Below are 23,554 nucleotides of genomic sequence, written 5' to 3' on the forward strand. Positions count from 1 at the left end.
TACAATAACTCATTGAAGCTCATTGGAGATGAAGCCAGCGGTGGGCACCGACAGGTAAAGTATACTGAATGGGGCACATTTTAAATTAGGGGGCAGTGCTGTGGGTCCTGTCACATTCGTGGCTTGTCTTGAAATCACCCATAGTTACCGCTGCGCAACCGATCAAGCATGTCGGCCCTATATCTTGCTGCATGTCTGGTCGATACATGCAACCAAATTGAACCCGAAATTGGTCACATCGTCAATTAGGCATGCCCTTGGCGGCACTGAATTCCATCCGTTCTGATTATAATAATCGAATTGGATGGTCGATCCGCTGCCAAGTCGCCTGATGTATGGCCACCTTTACTCTTAATACCAAAAACATATCTCTATTATTGTTTGTGTTGTTATCAAAGAGATTTCACCTAACTTTCTCGTTACATCACTCTCATTGCCTGGACAGTAAGAGACCAATGACGTCCCAAATGTGGGCACGGACATCAATAAAAATCCAACATACTAGTCTGCTGGATTTGCCATATGGATGAGTGAAGTAGAATCCCTACTAAGCGCCCAGGGAGATTGACCAAACCTATAGAATCAGATTTAATGCTAAATCTACTGTATGTAGGAATTCTCTGAATAAGAAAAGTCAGTAAACAAACCTTGAGGTTATGTCTTTCCTCTTTCCTTTTAATCCAGTTAAGTGCTTGTTGCTGAGGGTCTATGCAAAGTGGGAAGCGACTTGCTCTGGTGGTCAGTATACCATTCTGTATGGAAAGCTCATCAGGAGGCAATCCTTCTGATCCCCACCTGTAATAAATGCACATAGCAAAATCATGGGAAAAGGACACAAGTAAATCATACAAACTTGAGTAAAAGAGTCAAGAGAACTGTGCACAATGCAGTAACCATAGTGAACAATCAGCACTTGCTGAGGGAAGCATGGTGGCTAAGTGGCTAGCACTTTCACTTTGCAGTGCTGAGTCACAGGATCAAATCTCAACTAGGAAATCTAGGAATCTCAACTTCATGAAATTTGTATGTTCTCCGTAATTTTCTGTGGATTTCTTCTGGGTGACCTGGATTCCTCCAACATTGCAAAACCATACTGGTGGAATTGGTTCCCCACCAAAAATTGGTTTTAGTCTATTAGTGACATTAGGTTGATAACTTTTCTCAATGACAGTTAGTGACATGAAAATGAGAGTGCTTTATGTATATATAAATGCTGCATAAGAATACTAATAATAATTGTTCAGACTGACAAAAAGCTGAATTTAGGAAATTAATTTGCACTGACTTACTGAAGCAGATGTCCAGGCAAAAAGTAAAAGGCACAGTAATAAAATCATACCTGTATGTGAACGCTCTTCCTGCCAAAAGATCAATGTTACATACACACAAATAGCCCAATGTTTGCCCCAATGATGATTTGTAAATATACTGTTCAGAAATCCAGTATTAGTACAGGAGTCAACAAGGGAACAACAGAGTTTTGACATGGACTTTAACTCGTACGTACGTACTTATTCAATAAATTGTCCTTTAGTGACCCAAATCCAGGTTGAGGCCCATTCGTTCCTTTGTTGATTTGAAGTTACACCTTTGGTGGATTCAGGTGTTGTCTCTTTGACTCCCTGGGGTTGCCTAATTGGAGTTGCTGCACTGAGGCTCTCTGTATTATGTAGTACAGAAGTCCCCAACACTATTTTTGACATCATTAGTGATCCATTACTTTAGCCCACTAATGACTGAGATCTATTGTTCCCCCTCCCCTCTCCATAAAACAAAACAAGCTGGTTGCTGTGTGTACAACCATTTTTCCTAGAATGTTCCCAGAAAGCATAACAGATGATGTTTCTGGGTGACAATTGTTCAAATCTGTTGTGTGATTCCTCCACCTACATCAAAATTTAGAATTACCAATGTTCAATTTTTAACTATGCCAGTACTTTTCACATGGATTTTCAGTACACATGAGAACCTCTTGAACTCATTGAGTATCAATACTTGAAAATAACTGAGAACAGCAACTAAATGCTATCAGATACCTGCTTATTTCTACGTCGTCAGTAAGCAGGCTCTCTATCCTAAAAGGATGACTGAGTGGAATATTCCGATCCAGTATGTCCTGCTGCCATTCTGAGTACACCATCTCCTTACGGAACTCCCAGTTAAAGGCACCTTCATAGCTGAGAAATGCAGAGCACAGCAGGCAGTCCCCAAGCAGCTTCACTCGCCTCTCCTTCAGATCCTCCAGATCTTTGGCCCACCTAATCAGAACACAGTCATTTTGACTTATCACAAATATCAGACTTTACACAAGTAAAAATGCCATGTCAGAACTGAAAATTGACATTATTTTTAAAGCCCTGGTTCATGCATGTTGTGTAAAATAATTTGCATTATTAAGTGGCTGGCTTACGGTACTCCAACCTCCAGGATGTGTATTTACTCCATTGCTGGTGGGTGCCTGGTGCTGCGAGCTTGTACAGTATCAATGTATGCCCTATTGCCTTGCTCCAACACCTTTACACAAACCAGTCTTCAGATTGTTTCAGATTATACAGCACCCAATTGGTGAATGTTGCCTGAGCCGTCCTCTGTATATCCACGATGTCACCTCCCCACTGGTCTAATTGGAGTGTCTCAAACTAGAAAGTTCCCTGGATGTTCCCATTATTTGATATCTGGATCAGAAGTGGTCACCCTCTGTCACCCTCTTCTGATCTGGACAGCAAACAATGGGGAAATCCAGGGAATTTTAGTGCCCTTAGCAACAAGTCTTGTTGCTAGCAGAAGTACATGCTCATTATTCCTTGTGAAGTGCTCTGGTAGAGACTGTGGAATTTTTAGATTTCCCACCCTGATGGACCCCGTGTCACCTCGTGCTGAAGGGATCATAACTGCATCACTATTTGGTGTTGACATTATACAGGGCTTGGACAGGAGTAGAATAGACTGCCTTTGCTAAAAAGAAAGAAATCATCAAAGATATTGTAGGTTGAGGATACCTGTTGACCCTAGGAACCAGTGGCAAGTGGTCTATGTGGTCACTGGTCTTCACCAGAGCGTTTTGTCAAGGACAAAGGACCATTACCCCTAGTAGGCAGTGGACTACTTTGCAGCTAGTGAATACCAGGTCGGAGCCCCTTAGGCTACAAAACAGAAGACAGAGAGAAAAAGAGAGTCCACAGATGAGAGATGGAAGACTAGGGGGCAGTTGTACTGTAGGCTGAACTCAATATACAGATTGTTATCATGTCAGGTGGAAGACACGGCAAGTTCATTAATCCCTTCGGTAGCGTCATATAAAACCCCTTTAAGAACCAGAGCAGTTTTTACATTTTAGCTATTCAAATGCGCAGTCCCCCTCGACTGGCTGAATTACCAGGCCCCCTAGGGGAAGATCCAGGCAGCCTGGAAGGACAGTGAGGGACTGATTATGGTGGGAGAGTTGTGGAGGAAGCCACAGGTATGTATATCTTTTTTTCTCACCTCAGGTTTACATTAATCATATGCAGTTCTGATGCTTACAATTATGGAATGCATTTATGGTGCAATTCTGCTCTAGAAGCAGGACCCTTGTGATACAAATCCACACCACCAAGACAGAGACAGCTAAAGAGGAGCTAGAAGAGAGTCTCAGTGCTATCTAAAACCTTCTCCCCCTAAAGGTAATTCTGGTGTGCATAAGGCGTGGTGGTCACTGACCTGACCGATGAAGCGTGGGAAAAAATACTAGGATACTCCTTTACAACCCCGGTAGCCACCCAGGATAGATTAATCTCACTCATATTCCTACAGATAAGTTACCTTTCTCCAGCTCGATTGCAGAAAATAGGCCCTACGTGTAACGATCGGTGTAACACAGAGAGGATCCGATTATCGGTGATCTGCAGAATCACCGAGAATACAGATATATACCCGATTATTGATGACCTGCAGTATCACCGATAATCAGATATATTTCTAACCTCTGGACACCTGAGTAATATGAGTGTTTGGTGCAACCGTAATACTTTGAGGAGAGCACCCGTATAGAAGGTGCAAGGCAGTAAGAGATACTGCTCAGAGAACCGGTTCCTTCCAATGGTCTAATGCTCCCCAAGGGGCGGAGCCAGGCTGAGAGAGGGAAGGACCAGAGAGTGAGTGACACCAATGGTGAAGTGTCACTGACAGGTCTGTGAACTATCTCCAAACAGGGAAGATAGTTCTCGAGGTCGGACAGGCCAGGTCGGCAACAGACAGACAGATCAGATACAGAGACAGGAGACAGATCGGAATCTTAAGACAAGCAGGGTTCAGCAACAGAGTATCAGATATAGCGAAGTACCGAATCAGAGATCAAGAGTGGTCAGGAAAGCAGAAAGTCATAACAGATAATAACAATGCCTAGTCTTAGGTGTGAGCTCCGTGGTCATCAACACCCTGGAACTAGTCTGATATATAACAGAGTGATAATACAGTTCCCTAGTCTTGGGTGTGAGTTCCTTGATCATCAACACCCTGGAACTAGTCTGAAGTATAACAGAATGGTAATACAGTTCCCTAGTCTTGGGTGTGAGTTCCTTGATCATCAACACCCTGGAACTAGTCTGAAGTAATAACACAGAAAATATCACAGATACTGACAAGGTCTGAGTGCTACCACGTAGTGATCGCAACGCCAGACCCCAGAGGAATGACCAGCACCCAGTATATATACACAAGCGCTCTCCGGCGCCTCCCCTAAGTGCTGGACCAATGAAACCTGATAGAATTGTCAGCTGATCGGCTGGATCAGCTGACACCCTTCTGACTGTCATAAAGGCTCTGCCTCTCAGCGCGCGCGCGCGTCCTTCTGAACCTGTGTGGACTATCAGTCCCAGCCACACCAGACATGTGTTGTAATGTATCTGCTGGTTTGAACGCAGGGCCAGCCGCACCGCTGTCAGAGCATGCGGTGTTTTCCCCGCGTTCAGCCATACTGCTGGTGGTAGGCTCATGCGTGCAAACCGCCGCATCGGACGCGGAATCCGCCGCCTTGTTCACTGGGCATGCGGCAGTTTCTCCGCGCTCTGTCAGGCGATTGGATGCAGGCCCATGCGCGCAAGCTGCCATGTTGGACGCGGATTTAGCCGCCTTACTCTGAGTACTCGCGGCGGCTTTTCCGCGTTTTCTCACACTACGGAAGCGGGTTGCTATGACCGGTGATCCCAGCCTGCTGGTGACTTTATGCGTATAGTATGGCACTGCTCAGAAATTCAGCATTACTGGACACTAGTACAAAGCAAGCTGCAGAAAGTATTCCAAATTATCATTCCATTATTAGCAGAAATCATGCTCCTGGGCAACTTGGAGGACAATGTGCTGTCCACACACAAGCTGATTACCTTTCGATCTTTTGTTGCATATGCACGCAAAATGATCATACTGAAATGGAACCAAAATAGCTCTCCAGTGAAAAAAGATTAGGTGTAATATGTGCATAAGGAGCTGATCTGGATAAAACATGTTTATAATAATAATAATAATAATAAAAAAGTGACAAGCAATTTTAAAAAGTTTAGGGCTATTGGATCACATTCTATACGTTAAAAGTAAGTGATTGAGTACTGGATTCTACAACTACTGTTACATCATAGGGAGGTTCCCGTGGGTGGGCGTGCAAGCAGATCAAAGGTATTTCCTAGTTAGTTGATAAGAGTGTTTAATTGCATTCAATTGCAGTCATTCCATGTTGTACTGAAATATCAAAATTGCGGTATGTTAAGATTGTATAAAATGTTATGTCTTGTATTCTGCCACTCAGTGGTATTGTTGCTATGTTGTTATGGAAAAAAATGTCAATACAAAAAAAGGGCACAGGCGTGGACAACCAATGTTGAAGTAAACGAACATTTCAAAACTCTTGAAAAGACCATTGTATTTACTACATGGACATAACTGATTGGCTTACAGTCTGTAATAATTGAGGGTCTAGTAAATACTTGGAAATACTGTATAATGTTATGTTGTACAATCTGCAGCTTTTTCATCCTCAAACAGGGTTACAAATAATATGGGTGCATACAAGACTTACCTTATATTCTCAGATCCCAGGCCAGAGATGAGTTTATCTGCTGCAATCAACCTGCGCTCCATAATTTCTGCCTCCTCTTGCAGCTTCTGCTTCTCTGCTATGGCAGCTTCATAGCGCTCTCCAAGAGTTTTCAGTTCACTCTGGATGGTGGCAAGTTCTGCCTGAATCTTCTCCAGATCTCGCTTACTCATATAATAGTTTCTTTCCAGCTTTGCAACCTGCATTACAGAACAGTTTATTTCTAATAAAGTACTGTTTCTTATCATAATACCACCAGTCAGTGCCCAAGTATTTGTAGATGAGTAATTTGTCCAAAATGTCATCTTTGCAAATAATCAGCCAGCTTTGCTTTCTAAGGTAAAGATTTTTTTCTAATGTTTCCAGGGACTACTATACTGATCATGGGACTCTCATCAGAGCTACGGCTGTCAGCAAACGTCCCTAGAGTCTTCTAACTGTGTGGATACCTTTGCCTGGGGCCACCAATGACTGTACCTGCATCTCTCACTGTCTCGCCTAATGACTGCAGTCACAGAGAAAGATGGGACAAACTGGCTGCCCTGCCCCATCCATACTGAGGAGACCAGATACAGTCTAGAAGGAGACATCTAGAAATCCAGGCACACTCAGCAGCTGATCACAGGTATGGATTTAAATCTGGCATTGTATACACACACACATATACATATGATATGTTTCTAAAGCCCTGTAGACTCTCTTTGTCCAACATAACTGATCTGGGTGACAGTCTATTGAGTGAACAAGTGTCCCCTTATGTTGGTCTCCTCCTCTTCAGTATTTCGTCAATTTAAAGGACCATCAACAAATTGCAATGGAAGGTTCCATGTCTGTGTGGCATCTCTGGCTTATTATTATTATTATTTATTGTATGTAAATAGCGCCAGCATATTATGCAGTGCTGGAAAATAAATAAGGATACATACAATGTTAACCAGGGGTGTCAAACAGAGAGGTAGCACACTGTTATACAACATAGCACAAGGCTATACATGCAAATAGGGTATAAGATACCCTGCAATTCAAGTCCAAGTTAGTCCATGGGAAGGATGTCATTGGTGACATCGCAAGACCAAGGAGGACACACTGGAGGGGGGGAGGGTAGACCCCTGCCAAAGGCTTACAATCTAAAGGGGAGGGACACACTATTTAGGGCTGCGGAATAGGTGCTTAGCTAAAAGGGTTAAGGTATGTGTGGGGTGGGGGTTGGACATTTTAAACAGATGTGTTTTGAGGGCTTGAATGGAAGAGGAGAGTCTGACAACCCATAAGGTGGAGGCAGCTTATCCTCCCTTGCCTTCCTCTTCACTGGACAGAATATATTACTTGACTCTGTGCAATTATTGTTTATTAGCTGTAACCCAAAAATATCATGATGATTATCTGGGTGACAGACGCCTACATACTGTATGCAATCACAGATAAGCTGACATGTTCATGTCCTTCTCACATGCTCTCTAGTCTCCGCACATAAGAGTTCATGTTGGGAGCACATAGAGCATACAGCATACAGTGGACAGCAGACGCAAGTGCTGCAGCTGCTACATATTCCTCATTTAAATACCAAGCCGGTACATTTCAGCTCATGCGGCGGTGGCCTTATCCACTGGTATCTAAAAATGTATTTGCAATTTCAGGTGACAAGGGCAAATGTGCAGCCTGAAGCCGGATCTTGCATATTAATGCATATTCCGTTCTTTTCTTTTGACATCTAGTATACCAAAGATCAGAGCTGATCTAATGAAGACAAAACAACCTTACACTATACCATAATTAAATTACAAGTTTTTTTTTATTTAATTCACCTATCATAAGTCCTGTATATTCTGGAGTATAAGACTACTTTTAACCCTTGAAAATCTTCTGAAAAGTCAGGGGTTGTCTTATATGCCGGGTGTCATTGATGCCGGGTGATACGCCCTATCCTGTTACCAACTCTTTGATCTCGCTGCTGAGGACTGCAGTGAAGCGGCGCAGGTGCACATGTGAGAGATCTGAGAGGCAGAGGAGGAGGTAAATAGGATACAAGGGTGGGCCAGAAAGGTGAAAGAGGCGTGTTTTATGGGCACAGCACAATCTATTCTTCCATACCCCTCTGATAAACAAGTAGACAAGGAGAGCTGACCAATCCACTTAGGGAGAACCCAACCAGTCAATCACCTATATACTGTTATATACTGGGTACCACATACAGTACAGTACCAGTATCTGTTCATACATAGCACCAGTTTATGATTTTTATATATTTTTTTATTTGGTATGCATTGGAAGAGGGGTAGTCTTATACGGCGTGTATATCCCAAACTCGATATTTTAACTGGAAAAGTTGGGGGGTCGTCTTATACGCCCAATCGTCTTATACGCCGGAATATACGGGTAGTATTTATACTTCAAAGAAAAACATAGGTGACTACAGGCAAGCACACTGTACCTTCTCTCTCTTTGGTTTGATTTCCTTCGCCACATCACAGTAACCCATGACAGCATCAACAAACTTCAGCATTCCTAAGCCGGCTTTACTGACAGCTTCCATTTCTTCAAACGTGGCATTGAGGTTTCTCAGGAAACCTAGAAATCACCACAAATAACAGTGTTTTGCTAATCACACTTGCGTAAACCACATTTCATTGGCTTGCTTCTTTCATTTTCCTATTGGCTGTCAGATCATGCATACAGCCAGCTTACCTCGGACTGTTTTGACTTGATTCTGTGTGATGGCATCAAAGTCGATGTCCATGAGTGTTCTCAGGAAATTGGGTTCAGCCATCATGGCCTTGGCACTCTTCCAGCTGATCTCCCTGTAGCCTCTCATCACCAGGATACATTCACACACAACCTGAACTGCCCTTGGAGGCTTGGCAAATGTCCTTTAATGTAAAAAATAAAGATGGCTCGTTCCCATAAACAAGTATAGATTACAAAGTAGACCACTGCACACTGCTCAAGCTCAAACATCACAATAAAAAATACAGAATAAAAAAAGTCACACTAATTCCATACTAACATAGATGTCAAACAAATGCCCTATGGGCAATTTCAAACCATATTTTGTAATCTGGCTTCATCCACAGCTGATAATATGAATTAACATATACTGTTAATTAATAAAACTAAATGTGCACCAAGGACAATATAAGTAGCTTCTTATGCACCTTTATTGTTTTGTTCACTCCACACACCACACAACCACTCACATAAACACCTCACAGCAGACCACAGCACAGAGGTCCTCACAGAGCTGTGAGATGTGTACTTACATCCTCCTTTGATGAGCAGGAAGTAAGAAAAAGGCCTTATTGCATGTAATGTAACAAATTATGAGGTTCAAGACAGAAGCTAAGCCTGAGGTTCAATAGAAGCGGTTTGTGTTTTGATACTCATGGCTAACAGGAAAATCATAAAGGTAAACAGGATTCTGTTTTATGGTTTGGTAGCTCAACTCAGATCACCTCTTGCCTAATTGTTTGAAGTACCTGAATCTGTGATCTGTTCCTACAAAATACATGTAAAACTAGACTTCATATTACATGAAATACCCATTACAAGCCTGGTCAACTTAGCATATATTGAAAGAGGTATTCTCAGCGAATACTGCATGTAAGAAATGATGGGCAGTTATACACATTTAGGATGCTGAGAAATGTTTTTCTTCTGAAAGTCAAGGCCGATTTCAAATCCTTTACCTTCATCTGGTCCTTTGAAGACTTGAAATTGTTTAATGGGAGAAAAATTTTATAAAAAGTATGCTGGTGTAAATGGTAACTGTTATCGTTAATGATGAATTCAAAGAAGTTTAGGGATTGAATTGCAGAAGGGTGATTCCTACAATGGTGATAACACAGTGAAAAACATGCATGCATTTACGTTTCAATGGCTTGGCTAGAAGGGATGTTTCCCCTTTGTTACCTGACACAGATGCATCACTCATGATGTGATAATGTCGCAGGTCCTCACATCACTTACTCGGGCCAGAGACACTGCACATGGTGGGATGGTGAAGACCTGAAGCATTAGGTCACCCGTTTTTGATGCTTCTGATAATAAAATGAAAGATACTGAGCATAAAAGTCCTTGATTCTACCTTTCCTTGGAATTTTGATTGGCCTTGCTCTGTGCTGTTGGGGGAGTGGAAGCCAACACAAAGCAATGTGCTGTGTGTTCCTACTACTTTCTGGTGATATGTACAATGGTCATGGCTTACAGGCAAGAATCCCTAGGAAATGTAACACTTAGCAAGTTAATATTTGATATTTACTTCAATGTAGACAGCTATGCTGCTGGGGGGGGGGGGGGGGGGGTCCAATCCCTGACTTAAGAGAAAAATGCATTTTAGGTTTGGATAGGTCTGATGGGGGTTAGACCTCTTTCTGGGTTTTCACTGCTTTCCCGTGCCTTCATCTGTGAGAATTCCTCACTTTTTGTCTAGGGGGGTTATCTCTCCACTAGTAACAGCGACAGCAACAAACAAAACATTTTTGTAGACTTCCTTCTCCCACTATCCAACACAAAAATAAAAGGAATCCCTAGAGTTGGGCTTTGATAAATGCTTATTGTGAAAAAGACCTGCGGAGCAAATTATAGCAAATCCTATTCTGGGAACACAGTAAGTGATCAAGGAGATCACATGGCAACCATACTTTATTACACATTGTTTTAATCTGCGTTTTGGCTTTCACATTGTTTTGTAAATTTGCTTTAATCTGTAAAAATCAGTATGCAAAATGTACATTCTTAATTATACCAGAGCAATAATCTCATCTCAAAAAAGAAAAGATGCAGTGTAAGGTATAACTATAACTACCAGTACATACGATGATCTGTAAATGATGTCAATTCTATATGTAACCGGCAAAAAAAGACAACATACCAAAATGAGATTGGGAGATACTGGGTTGTTGTTTTTTTTTGTTCTTTTAATCTAAACTAATTTTGAATATGATGCCAGCAGCCTGCTGTGACAACGGCACTGAGAACTGGATGCAGTGAGAAGAGTGATATAAGATTAGGGCCGCTATTCAGTTAATTTTTTCTCCTAATTTTTCTCCAAGGTGATATTTTCACTTTTTGTAAACAAAATGCCTTAAAGTCGCCAGGAAGCAAGCAAATATTTAAAATAATTTTGGTATTACTGTTTCACCTATATTTTTATAATTGAAGAGTGCTGAAAAAGTATTTTAAAGAGAAAATAAAAAATTATCTCCTAGGAGAAAAAGATAATTGAATAAGGGCCCAGATCTGAGATCTGATCTGACAATGAGTGGGGCAACTCGATAAAGTGGTAAACAATTATATTAGAGATGATTGAATGTATTTAATGGACAGGCTTAGGGTGCAGGCTGATCATTTTAGCACTCAAGCTCTTCTGCCACAGTGCCCTGTTGTTGCACCATGTGGTTTGGCTTTTCCTTTCAAAGTAAGCAAGGACTTCCTTGAAAAAGATATCATCTGGATTGCAGAATACATCACTGAAAAATCTGCATATATTTCACAGCAATGATGGTGCCTTCCCAGATATGCAAGCTACCCATGCCATATACACTAATGCACCACTACACGTACCACCTTGTGTAATTCAACTAATCCTCTTTCGTTTCCAATTTCGGGTACTCCTCCCCTTCTGCATATGATAGATTTTTCTTGATTAATGGAGAGGAGATGGATAAGCTTCTGCTTTCTACACAACACAAAAAGGGAAGCTTCTTGGTGACAGCTGCACTGATTAGCAAGAGAATGATATTTTTTCTCTCTAATGTAGGACTCCTCCATCCTACTATATGTGCAGTAAGGAGTTGGTGTATGTTATACCAGACCATAATTCTTATTTTTTCTTATTCTCACATTAATTACACGTCTTTGAGGAAACATGGCTAGGTAAGGAAATGAGAACCATACAACCTTCTGATATTTTGAAAAGGACAGAAAATAAGTTACTAGAAATACCACCAGATCTGGTCAGTAACAGCCTTATCTATGGGTGTTGATGGCCAGCAGTCGACACCTGCTCTTGGAAGTATTAAGTTATCAGCTCAATAATTTTTCCACAATGAGAAAAGTCCCTTTAACTGTAAAAAGCTAACCACTTCACGGCCAAGCTACAGAACTAATCTCAACATGCCCAAAGGACTACACTAGTTCATTTAAAAAGTAAAAATGTCCAGTGATATCCAGCTTAAAGGACAGCTGAAGTGAAAATAAATTATTGAAATAAACAATTGTATTTATCCTCCTAAAAATGACGTTGTAAGATATTCCACAGTTTTATTTTATATTTAAATCTACTTTTTAAGTTTTTACTGTTTTAACCAGAGCTAAAACCTATGAACTATTGACCCCTTTTATATCGTTCCTGCTCTCAGAAGCCATTTTTTTTTTTTTTTTGCTAGGAAAGTGTTTTATAGTTGTAATTTCTCTATCAGTGAGGGTCACACTGTTGTCTGACCCAGTCCTGACTCAGGACAGGAACTGCCATTTACATACTTGACGTTTAAAGGGACTCCGAGCAGTGCAGAAACTATGGAAAGATGCACTTTCCCCAGTGTCAGCAGCTCCATTCAGCAGAATGGAGCTGCTGAATTTAGGAAAAAGTTGCCCTGTGTAATACAAGTAACTATGGAAAGATGGATATCGTTTTAAAGCTCTCTTTCTCCTCTTTCTGGCGACACCTAAATCGTCACCCTATGCCTTTTAGTTTTCTCTATTTTCGCGATTTAAATCACAGCCGTGGCAATTTCAATCGCGAAAATAGCGAAAACTAAAAGGCGTAGGGTGGCGGTTTATATATCATTGGAAAGAGGAGAAAGAGAGCTTTAAAATGATATGCATCTTTCCATAGTTTCTGCACTGCTCGGAGTCCCTTTAACTCTTTCAAGCAGAGAAAGAAAAAAAAAGGAACACAGCATAGTTATTTGTGTGCTTGGCACTGTACATACACATGTCTATCTCATCATGTCACGTCACCTTGGGTATCCTTTAAGCTAGTTATCAGATTTCCTCTTTCTCTTAGTAAATCAAAAAAATAATCGGCTGAAATGGGTATTCACTGTGCTTATAAATGCTCTCAGGTTAATACAAGCGATAAACGCTCTCAGGTTAATACAAATATACTAGACCTGTATTGTTTTTTGTTCTCTACTTTATGTGTACTGGAATATTTTATTTCTTCGAACAGCAGAAAATACCAAGATTTACAGCAACAATGACCCCAATGCATTTTTAGGAATCATGCATTTTAGGAATCATGCATCACCTGCCCTCTAATCTCTGCTTTGTTTGTTGGAAGGGAGACGCCACCTCGAATAGGTCAACCTGATGAGGAGCCCAGGAGGAACCCCGCTGTATGAGAGAGAGAGAGAACAAGGAAAATGGTACAGGACTGACTCCATTGATGACAAATGCTTTAAGGCGAACATTTCAGCTGGCTCATCCAAAAAGTCCATCCCCACTGCGATTGTCTCCAGGAAACCAAATTCTCGAATAAGCATAATTTATGTATATTCAAAAATGATGTATTGTGCAAAAAAATCTATGGACTTGCCCACTTTTTTTTTTTTTAAGTATTATTGGTTTTAGGCAGGCTTACAACAAACTTATGCTTGAAACCTACAACTCTTGTTGTAATCATGTATCACATGATTTATGTATTAGAAGGGGCACTGAATGGAGGGGCTGATTCCACAGGGCACATGCTGAAACTAAAAAGACAGGTAATTACTATTTTACCACATCTTATACCTTAAACTGCTTTGTCACCCAATCAATCAGATACCTGATTTTCGTCAATCCCTCTTTCTCATCATACTTGTAGGGACGGTTCATACAGACGGCTTCCACCACTGTATCCCTCACTGAGGTGAATGGAAGTGTTCATCTCAATGTGCTTACCGTCAATAGCACAGGTCAATCACATTTTTTGAGATGCTGCATGTAGCTTCTAGCCTCATTTGTGTTCGCAGTTCCTTATCCCCCTGGTGCTCAACATACGACACAATGACGGAACAAACGTTTTCCTACTCAATAGCAAAAAAGCGCTTAGCCTCAGCTAAACAAGAGACCGGCAGCCTGCCATCTAAAGCAGCCCTTATTTACATTTAAATATCACACAAAGGTTCCATAAAAAGGAAAACGAAACAAGGAGGCGATGTTGGTGTTACCTGATTTCTGTGACATCAGATTTGTCCAGCTTCTGTAGTTCCAGTTTGGCTGCCTCCAATATGGGCAACGCTTCTGCCAAGGCGCTCTCTGCCTCTTGCTTCTCCACCGCTATCACTTTATTCTGTTCCTCTATTTCTGCAGCCTTCTCTTCAGCAAGTTTTCTCTTTTCTTCAGCTGTATGAATCAATAATGCAGCATGACTTAATATTAGAAAAACAGTCTGGCAGTAGGGTGTTGAACTTGAGAGTTCCAGATTCCTTCACAACTGCATATAAAGATAAGACATTCCGAGACACATGTGAAGTTCCTTGGAGAAGAATTAAACAGAAGTATACTTTCCTCTTTACTAGGGATGGTAATGCTTAGGAGAATTCATGGAGGGACATGTGATCAGTTTGACTCAGCTGAGAGATTTGTAAAGTTCTGATTTGCTGTAATGACTTCCTGGTTTATCGCATGATCATGACCAGGAAATCAGAGCCCTACAAATCTATCAGCTCATCAAACTGATCACATGCTTCTCCATGAGTTCTCCTAAGCATTGCCATCCCTACTCTTTACCAGGTCCAGCAGGTAAGCGTATAGCAGAGTCTGCTGTGTGATGCAACTGGGAGGTGATCTGAAAACATTTATTTCTGATGGGGATCAGCACTGGCTTTCCTTAGGATATGCACATCTGGAAGATAATGGTGGCCAGTGACATTCCAGAAGGCTATCTGCAAACAATGTGTTTCCATTTCCATTACCATTACCCAGAGAAGTTTCTGTGCAATTGTGTTGGAGCAATATATATACACAATCTCTATACTTTACCGATTTTAGGAGAATCTGACGACATTCAGTGGGGTTATCAACCTAGGTATTTTGAGCACTGATTCAGTTGTGAAGCAGTTACCCAAAGGCATCCAAACAGGTTTCAGCTGGGAAATGACAAGAGTTTTGACTGGGTTCCCCAAGCAACTGCTCTAGCATTGCATGAATTTACTTTGCACCTGTCTTCATAAATGGGCCCCAGTAGCCCTCCGGATTTTTTATCTGCTAGGCTGCACATTTGTAAGTGCACTCACATTAGATAAACATTTACATCAAGACTATGGAAGCCAGAGAGGGAAGGCACACAAAGACTTCATGGCACTGCCTTAGCCCGAGAGAAACAAAATTAACTGGATATGATTTTCTAATGAGTTTGATGGTTGTCTTCTATAGTCTGTACATTCTGGTGGTATTTTCAACTACCCACATGTAGGAGAGGTGAGTATAACCTGGTGCTTAAAGGAACCATGAGAAATTGCTTAAAGAATCACCTAATTTAAAACATAAAGTTATATTTATGTAATACATCCATGCTTGTACAGAACTAGAGATTTGACATTTTTTAAGATTGCTGTGCAGCTTAGCTATTACGAACCTTTGTGTATCACTCACCTACGGTAGTGTTAACGGCTATCTCAGCTAATAACTGTTCACATGCCGCCGATTTTTCAGCTAAGACAACTTTCTGTTCAGCCAACTTTAAGTTTAACTCAGCCAATTGTACAGAGGCTTCCTTGAGTTTATCGAGACCCCCTTCAAGACGCTTGCATTGTGCTGTAGAAAGAGCAAAAGTGTCAAGTCAAGCTTATTTGTTCTAATACCCAGTATCTTGTTTACTGATAGCAAAAACGGGATGTAATGTGGTAGATTCTCAGCTCTCATAACAAAACAGGCTCAGATTGACACCATGTAAAGGCAAACTTTTTGTTGCCATCCAAAAGGATTGTGGGCAGTATGCAGCTTATGCAGCTTGCTGTGCCATTTCATAATGGCTGGGCTTGGCCGAGTGACATGTACTATGCTATAAAGAGTGGAGGGAGAGGAAAGGCAAGAGGTGTCTAGGGACTAACTAAATACAAGTAGATGTAAATATCTGACCCAGCAGATTGTCTGGTGCACATCATGATGCAAAACATGCAGGAAGCCTGCACTGATATCAAACTGACAGTTGAAATGATCATAAATGGTTATTTCAGCTGCCCAAAGTGAGGTCTGCAAGGTGATAGGCACTGGGCCAGTGTCTACATTGCAATTTAATCAAGTAAAATTGCTCAGTGAAGATGAGATACATGAAAGGCATTTTTATGTATAGTAAAATCGCTGCATAATATGTTGGCACTTTATAAATACAATAAATAAATAAGTAACCAATTCTCTAATGGTATCAGTCTGACATAATTCATTACATAATTCAGAGCTTAAATGGGACAAAATCAACATCTACTGTATTGCACCAGATTGGTGAAAGTGAAAGATGATTTAATCAGCAAGCTGCTGGCCAGCTCTATTAATAGATAGGGGAGTGGGTTTCCCCAAGTGGTGATGCTCGTTTCCTGATTGCAGTGCTTATCCACTGGCTGCAATGCTTTCTAAAGAAAGTATACAGATTAGATATTATAACTTTACCTGATTTTCCTGATGTGCATATTTGTTTCAAGAAAGTGACTGAAAGTATTGTAACCATATGACTTGCATTGCTGCAAGGAAGCAGGTGTGTTTTATAATAAAGATAAAATGGCAGCTGCCATAGCTCTGTATCTACAACATTTAATCATAATCAACATTTAATTCCCACCTAGCCTCATTATGGAACTCCAGTGAAAAACTGTTCATTTTCAACAGGATTGTAAAGGTTTTAAACAGATTTAAGAAATATGGAAAGATAGAGGTTTTATTCTTTGCTGTTGTACTTGTTGACAGACTGTAACTAGCTACTGGAATTTATAGGGAATCTCTCAAACAGGGAGACAAAAGCTGATATAAGCGTGTTAGGGGTTGAAAACTTTTCTGACCATATCCAAAGTTTAAAGTAAACCCGATGCAGATTGGGACTTAAAAAACAGATACTTATCCAGGAAAATGAAGCGATCCAGAGGCTTCCTGTGTCTTCCTGCGGACCACCGCTGCTGCCCAGGACCCTTTTGAATTTTGTGCCATGCTCCTCTTCATTTACAAGCGCGTACATACTATGCACTAAGCCGAAGCAGCTTGTATATGACTGCCTTTGGCTTTATGCGAAGGCTTGGCTGTACTTGTGCAGCCACAGCACAGCCACACTTGTACATGGCAGAGAGCACGGACACGTAACATATCTGACAAGCTCTTGGTGGATCTGTTCAGAGGATCCATGGCATCGGTGGGGGTGAGGAGGACCTGGAAAGCCTCTGAACTATCCAAAGGCTTTCTCTTCCTAGGTAAGTAGCTAAAAAAAAAATTCCATGCCTCAGGTTTACTTTAAAGAAAAAGAGTTAAATTTTAGTACACAGCATGCTGTTGGTAAAGTGACATAAGATATTTTACTCAAGTTGAAATGATTCTTCTCTTCCAGCAATTTTGAATACGTGTTGATGAAGTCAAGGTAATTCTTTGGCGTTACGTAGTTGCTGCGCCTCAGCTTCTGCTGGAATCTTTTGCTGAATATTCCCACAGAATCATGAACCATAACCACATGGCTTATGACCAGCTCTAAGAGCTCGGATGGGATCATCGGGTTCTCCCCTGGAACAGACAAATAGCAAATTGCCAGGTAAAATATATTGCACTACAAAACTTTGAGAAAAACAAACTTAATATAAAATAAAATATATATATTGTACAATGATGTTGTTTCGTAGCATGATGGCTTGGATATTACTTACCTTATGCTGTTTGAAATAACTTTTATATTCTTACATTCTACTGTATAATTAACGGTTTCTCTTGTCATTTTATACTTTTGTAGTATGATAACATGGTTCTTCAAAAGCCATTCAACTACTTTGCACTATGTTTATTATGCAATACACTTTTTGGGTAGAAAAAAAACATATTCCACTATTCCCTATGTTAAGTTTTTCTTTCAGCTACCCTAAAAAAGCAAATCACGCTAATTTTGTGAGTACCCAAGCAACATTATTAACCCTGATGAATACACAGAAGAAATTATAAACTATAATGCAGATTTTGAAGTGTTTGTCAATAAAATATCACAAACAATAAAAATATATGAAGCACACCATTCCTAATTCTATTAGATTTCACTTCACTAAAATGACATCATTGAATTGTGGCTGGCTACTCTGGGCTTCTGCAGTGTAAATATGCATTGCATTCTTGACTTCCAAAGTAAATAGGCCCCAAAATAGAGATGTGCATAACTCCTTTAAACAGGACCACTTAGCAAAATGTAAAAAAATACATGTTGTAAGTATACAGGTGTAAATTTAATTGGATATATGGTTCTACATCTGCTCATCTATCATCGTTTGTATTTTCTTGCACAAAACTTCCTGTTTTGGCAAGCTGAACAATGCACTGATGGCAGCATCTTAACTACCAGTCACTGCTAGTGATCATGGGAAGTGTAGTCTTAGGTAGAGAAGGCAGGGTGTAGGGTGCAGTCATCAACCCTTCCTAGTAACTTTTGTGATAGTAAAGCACAACAGAGCTAGAGATACACTGTCACAGGGGCATTAAGACTATTCTAGGATATTTGCAAGCTTTATCATGGGAGGGTCAGGAATGCATATTGGAGATTTTCTAGGAGCCCAGAGTTCCTTTAGTTGAACACTTACCCAAAAATGATTTGGCCACAGCATATAGGGCCTGAGGTGGCCATGGCAAGAACCAATCAATTCCAGTATTATTCACCAAGCCTAAAAAAGATATATAAAATGCTTATTAACAATATTGACTTTTTAACCATATATAACAATGTACGTGTAGAGAAATATAGGACTGAGCATATACACCAGTATAATACAAGTGGAGCGCACCCTGCTTTTTGTGATAGGCTGAGACAAATAAAATGGAACCGCTGACACGCTGACGGGTCTGCTTGGCCAGCTGATCCGGTGAGTCATTCCACAACGGGGGGAGCTTTGTGCACACACTAACCCTTTTTATATAAAGTGCAAGTTGATGACGATGAATACAGTAGAGACTGAACTTTGAGCGCTTCCCCCCATATTCCATTTTATTTGTTAGAATGTGTGATCACTAAATGGGCCAATGAAAAAAAGCACTGGCACTACTCTGCTTACAAAGTGGGCACACCAGGCCAGATCCAGATTTCCAGGTGAGGGTGGGATTTAGTTCAGCAGCAAGCCTCTTTTCCTTCCTCTACATTCATTTTATAATTACCTGGAAAATTCCTGCATCTTGTCCTTAATACATCACCAACTGGGGACATTCCAAGAACAATATGAAGATTATTGGCACTTTTGTTGACAAAGAACTGCCATATACTTTCTTTTGCTGGCCCCACGCCATTTTTACTAGCTTCATCCCGGATTTGGTTTAGAACAGCTTCCTTCTCATCATCGGGGAAGAGTGCAGGAACCATGCCTGAAACAGGAACAAGAAACAGTAAAATCAAGTTTGGTTGCTACAGGTTGCTGAATTTATCTTCCTATGAATACTGTTTGGTGGGGCCAGAGTAGAATATGTTTCTGATCTTCTCATTTGCTAGAGACAGCTGAATGACAATGAAAACAGCTGCAAACCCACAAGTAAAATGTATTATAAATCTGGAATTACTTTGCAGCTCAGGTCTGGATATATTGGAAAGGCAGAACAGGAACATGGTTAGTGCCAACCAGATCAGCACTGCCCTGCATCTCTTACCTAAGCAGTGGGGTGGTGTTGCCTCTTTGGGTTCCCAGAGACCTGTTTCAGAGTTTGGGTTAGGACCATGTTCTCACTATCAGGTTAGAGAAAGGTATCTAGGTGAGGGAGGAGACCATGCAACTCAATAGCTACAGAAAATTGCAGGGCAGTAAGAAAAGCCCTATTTTATAGGGGGGGGGGGGGTATAGATTTTGAGTTGCATGATTTACTTGAATGTATGCAAGTATATTTTTTATAATTATTATTTTATTAATGCAAGATTTTGAAACTAAGCAAAGACAATTTTGTGGTCATAGGATAGGATATGGAATACTGCACACAATACAACCTTTTAGTCTGAAGCGTACGCTGTGGGTCTAATTTACTGAGGCATCTCCAAGCATCGACATTAGAAATGATTAAGCACACCCTGGGCTTGATGTAAAAAATAATAATAGAAAAAAAAATTCTAATATGCTCAGGTCATCCTGGATTTATTTTGAAAAGGCAACTTTTGCTGTGGATGCTGCATACAGCTAGAGTCACAACAACACGAAACGGAGTTTATAAGAAAAATAGAACTCACTGTGGGTTCCTGCATAGCACTGAAATCACACAATTCTTAAATGACCATACACTGGTTTATTCTTACTGTAAATATCTGGCCGATTTAATCATTTGATTAAATCTGCTATAAATTGATTGCCCAACATACCAGCCCAAGCAACCCATTGTTTTTCAGCTAAAAATGGATCAAATCAGTTGGTTTTACTGGATGGAAGATTTCAGCCGGTGGTCGTTTAGGAGCAGCGACAGATTGGTTGCTCATGGTGTTGTAATGCATCAAACAATGTAATGCTGCAGTTAGATAGAGTTCTAATAGATTTCATGCACAAATGTATTAAAAATCTAGGTGCAGTGTTAGGAGGGATTCAATCAGAGAGTTTCATCTTTGATCAGATAATGATCTGAGAGGGATCTATCTTTTGGCCACATCGACTAGTGTATGGCTAGCCTTAATTTACAAAACTTTAAGTAATCCCGATTGTGCCAGTAAGCCAGGTGTGGGTTGCAGTCTTTCATAACCTAGCAGCAACTGTTTTATACAACTAGTCTAGTTTTGCAATGTAAGACAAGTAAATAACTGATTTTTCTCTCAACAAAGCAAGCTGTGCCTAAGATGTGTCATCACAGGGTGAGAACCTTAGTTTACAAAGAGATTATGCTGTTTGTGCATCTGGGTTATCGGAAGCACAGGAAATGCTGGGCAGCAGTAAACAAATACATTATGAATAAAAATAAGACTATAAAGCACTACCAGACTTGCTATTTTTGTACTATGACATAAGATGATATGCAATTAGCGTCTGAAGGATGGCCTTGTTCTTGTGTACTGTTTAGACTGTGTAACATACAAAAAAAGTGGCAATGCCAACCTGATGTTAACATGTTGTTGATCAGTTCTAGAAAGCCTTCTTCTGCCACATGAGCATCAGTAAAGAGGAAAATCATCTTCCTATTTTCTAGGCCAAGTTTTATGTAAAGATTCTTCAGATCTTCACGGAAACTGTTTTCTCCATAGCCACGGCTCAGAACAATTTCAAACACCTAATGGGAAGACCTGATATTTTAGTTTATCACCTTAATGGCCAGGAAATGTACTGAATGTATAACAATACATTTGGCAGACCTCATATCCAGCAGCAAAGGCAGCCAGTCGAGCGAGAGATTGCTTGCCAGACCCTCCGACACCGACTAGCAGTGCATGACCTCGGTCCATCCTTATAATCCGGTGTATGCGGGTTAAATGTTCAAGCGCATCATCAAAAAGAACCAGGTTCATTTTAGTCTTGCTTTCATTGTACTCCTCAAGGATTTCCTGCAAAGCAAAACAATTCTTTACAAGGCCTTTAAGAGGACCTAAACACACATTCACTGACAAAGGCAGGGCTCTCTCACCCTTTTGTACCTTGGAATTTGTTATTCGCTTTGTGTCTTGTAATTTGTTATTTATTTTATTCATTATGTTACTTTTGCCACTGTAATTACCAAGTCTGTATTTTGTACATTGGTGTACACCATTGTCTGTTTCATTTGAACCCCATGTTTGTTTCTTACTATGTACAGCGTCATGGTATATGTTGGTGCTTTATAAATCAATAATAATAATCACATGCAATGAAGCAAGAGTTTGAAGCCAGTAGTAAATTCGAATTTAGAAAATAAGTAAATTTGCAGTGAAATTCATAGTGTCAATTTCAAGCTGATTTGAAATTCATTTCACACATAATCGTAATCGCCCATAGACTGCAACCCATTTATTGGAAAAATGTGTTTTCTCATGTCCACAGACTTCAATGGTTTTATGCAAAATATGTATTTTCTCATGCCCACATATTTTGCGTAACTTACGACAATCACACAAAATCAAGATTACCCATGAAATCGTAATTTTGATCAGAATCAGAATTGCAAAAGTTTATGATAGCAAAATTATTAATTACAATCAACACTAGAAGACAGTGGGCTCGATTCACTAAAGCGTGCTAACACAGTTTGCATGCCTAAAAGCTTTGTACGTGCAAACTAGGGTGCTAAGTAGTTTGCACGGCAAAGCTGTTACTGATCGTGTGCTATTTTAGTGCGCGTAAAGTTTTGCGCGCACCGTTTTGCGTGCAAAATCAGCAACTTCGCATGCAAAGTATGCTTATCACGCTACTTAGCACGCAAAGCGGCTGATTTTGCACGTGAAGCGGTGCGCGCAAAACTTTATGCGCGCAGCACTAAACTTTACCGCGCAAACTCTTACGTGCATATTAGCACGTGCAAAGCCAGTTTGCACATGCTAAGTGGCTTTTCACTGGCGTGTTAACACTTAGCACGCTTTAGTGAATCAAGCCCAGTATATAGAGCAGTAATTTTCCACAGTGCTGCTTTATTCCACCACAGGCAAGATGGTGGAAAATAAGAAACATCTCTTTACTGGATGTTTGGCGGCAGCACAATGTGTCTCCTCTGACCTTTGCAGACCCTCCTTTCTTTAGACACTCACCCCTGCAGTGTGACCAGCAGCAGTATTTTATAAGGCAGGCTAAAAATATTCTAATTTTCCCATTCATATAATAAAAGTCACCTGAAAGAGTGCTTTAGCTGCATCGTAATCCTGAATGTCCTCATAAACGCGTGGTTCTCCTTCATTCATTGCTGTTCTGTAGTCACCAAACAGAATGGGGTCTCTCATGGTGTATTCTAAGTCAGCTTTGAAGTGTTCATCAGTTAAACTCTGAATATGGCCTTGAACCTGAATTGGAGAAAATATTTCAGAATTCTGTATATCTGTCTTGACTGCAGCAGGGATTTTAAGTAACATTTCATTGACTCTTTGTGATAGCCCCAAGTTACTCCCTGAATCGGATTTACTGATTTGCCTTTTCTTGGTTAGTGAGCCCCATTTTCATAAAACACCCTTTTCTATTCTGCACTCAGTATTTTATCTCAGCTAACATTCTTAATCTTGAAAAGCTTGATAACAACAAATGTATATTTGATATTTGACTTTTTGTTTCGGTCTAGCCTTGGGCTTTGACTCTGTGTTTGTTTTGAAAGGAATTACATTGAATGCATTATTTAGCTTTGGATACAAATGGAATAGCTATAACCTGTGTCAGGTTTGTGTTAATGTCTGTGTCCCTGTTAGAGATCTATTTTCTCTTCCTA

The 23,554-nt window shown here is 40.5% G+C and overlaps 1 protein-coding gene and 1 long non-coding RNA gene across 2 annotated transcripts in view; one reads left to right on the forward strand and one right to left on the reverse strand.

Annotated features, from left to right (window-relative positions):
- The window catches only part of LOC137524367 (uncharacterized), a 46,264-nt gene extending 28,530 nt beyond the window's left edge, over positions 1-17,734 (forward strand). The window contains exons 3-5 of the long non-coding RNA XR_011022663.1: positions 6,434-6,692; positions 13,347-13,431; positions 17,580-17,734. This is a non-coding gene — a long non-coding RNA (uncharacterized lncRNA). The remainder of the gene's footprint in view (positions 1-6,433; positions 6,693-13,346; positions 13,432-17,579) is intronic.
- The window catches only part of DNAH10 (dynein axonemal heavy chain 10), a 182,728-nt gene that overhangs the window by 48,791 nt on the left and 110,383 nt on the right, over positions 1-23,554 (reverse strand). The window contains exons 50-62 of the mRNA XM_068244102.1: positions 22,971-23,138; positions 21,528-21,716; positions 21,274-21,445; positions 19,373-19,576; positions 18,805-18,885; positions 17,552-17,749; positions 15,644-15,805; positions 14,218-14,392; positions 8,753-8,934; positions 8,499-8,635; positions 6,050-6,267; positions 2,037-2,258; positions 648-795 (exon numbers count right to left, since the gene is read on the reverse strand). Of these exons, the coding sequence (XP_068100203.1) occupies positions 648-795; positions 2,037-2,258; positions 6,050-6,267; positions 8,499-8,635; positions 8,753-8,934; positions 14,218-14,392; positions 15,644-15,805; positions 17,552-17,749; positions 18,805-18,885; positions 19,373-19,576; positions 21,274-21,445; positions 21,528-21,716; positions 22,971-23,138 (2,256 nt within the window). The remainder of the gene's footprint in view (positions 1-647; positions 796-2,036; positions 2,259-6,049; positions 6,268-8,498; positions 8,636-8,752; positions 8,935-14,217; positions 14,393-15,643; positions 15,806-17,551; positions 17,750-18,804; positions 18,886-19,372; positions 19,577-21,273; positions 21,446-21,527; positions 21,717-22,970; positions 23,139-23,554) is intronic.

The sequence above is a fragment of the Hyperolius riggenbachi genome, chromosome 1 (assembly GCF_040937935.1).
Source record: "Hyperolius riggenbachi isolate aHypRig1 chromosome 1, aHypRig1.pri, whole genome shotgun sequence".
NCBI lineage: Eukaryota > Metazoa > Chordata > Amphibia > Anura > Hyperoliidae > Hyperolius > Hyperolius riggenbachi.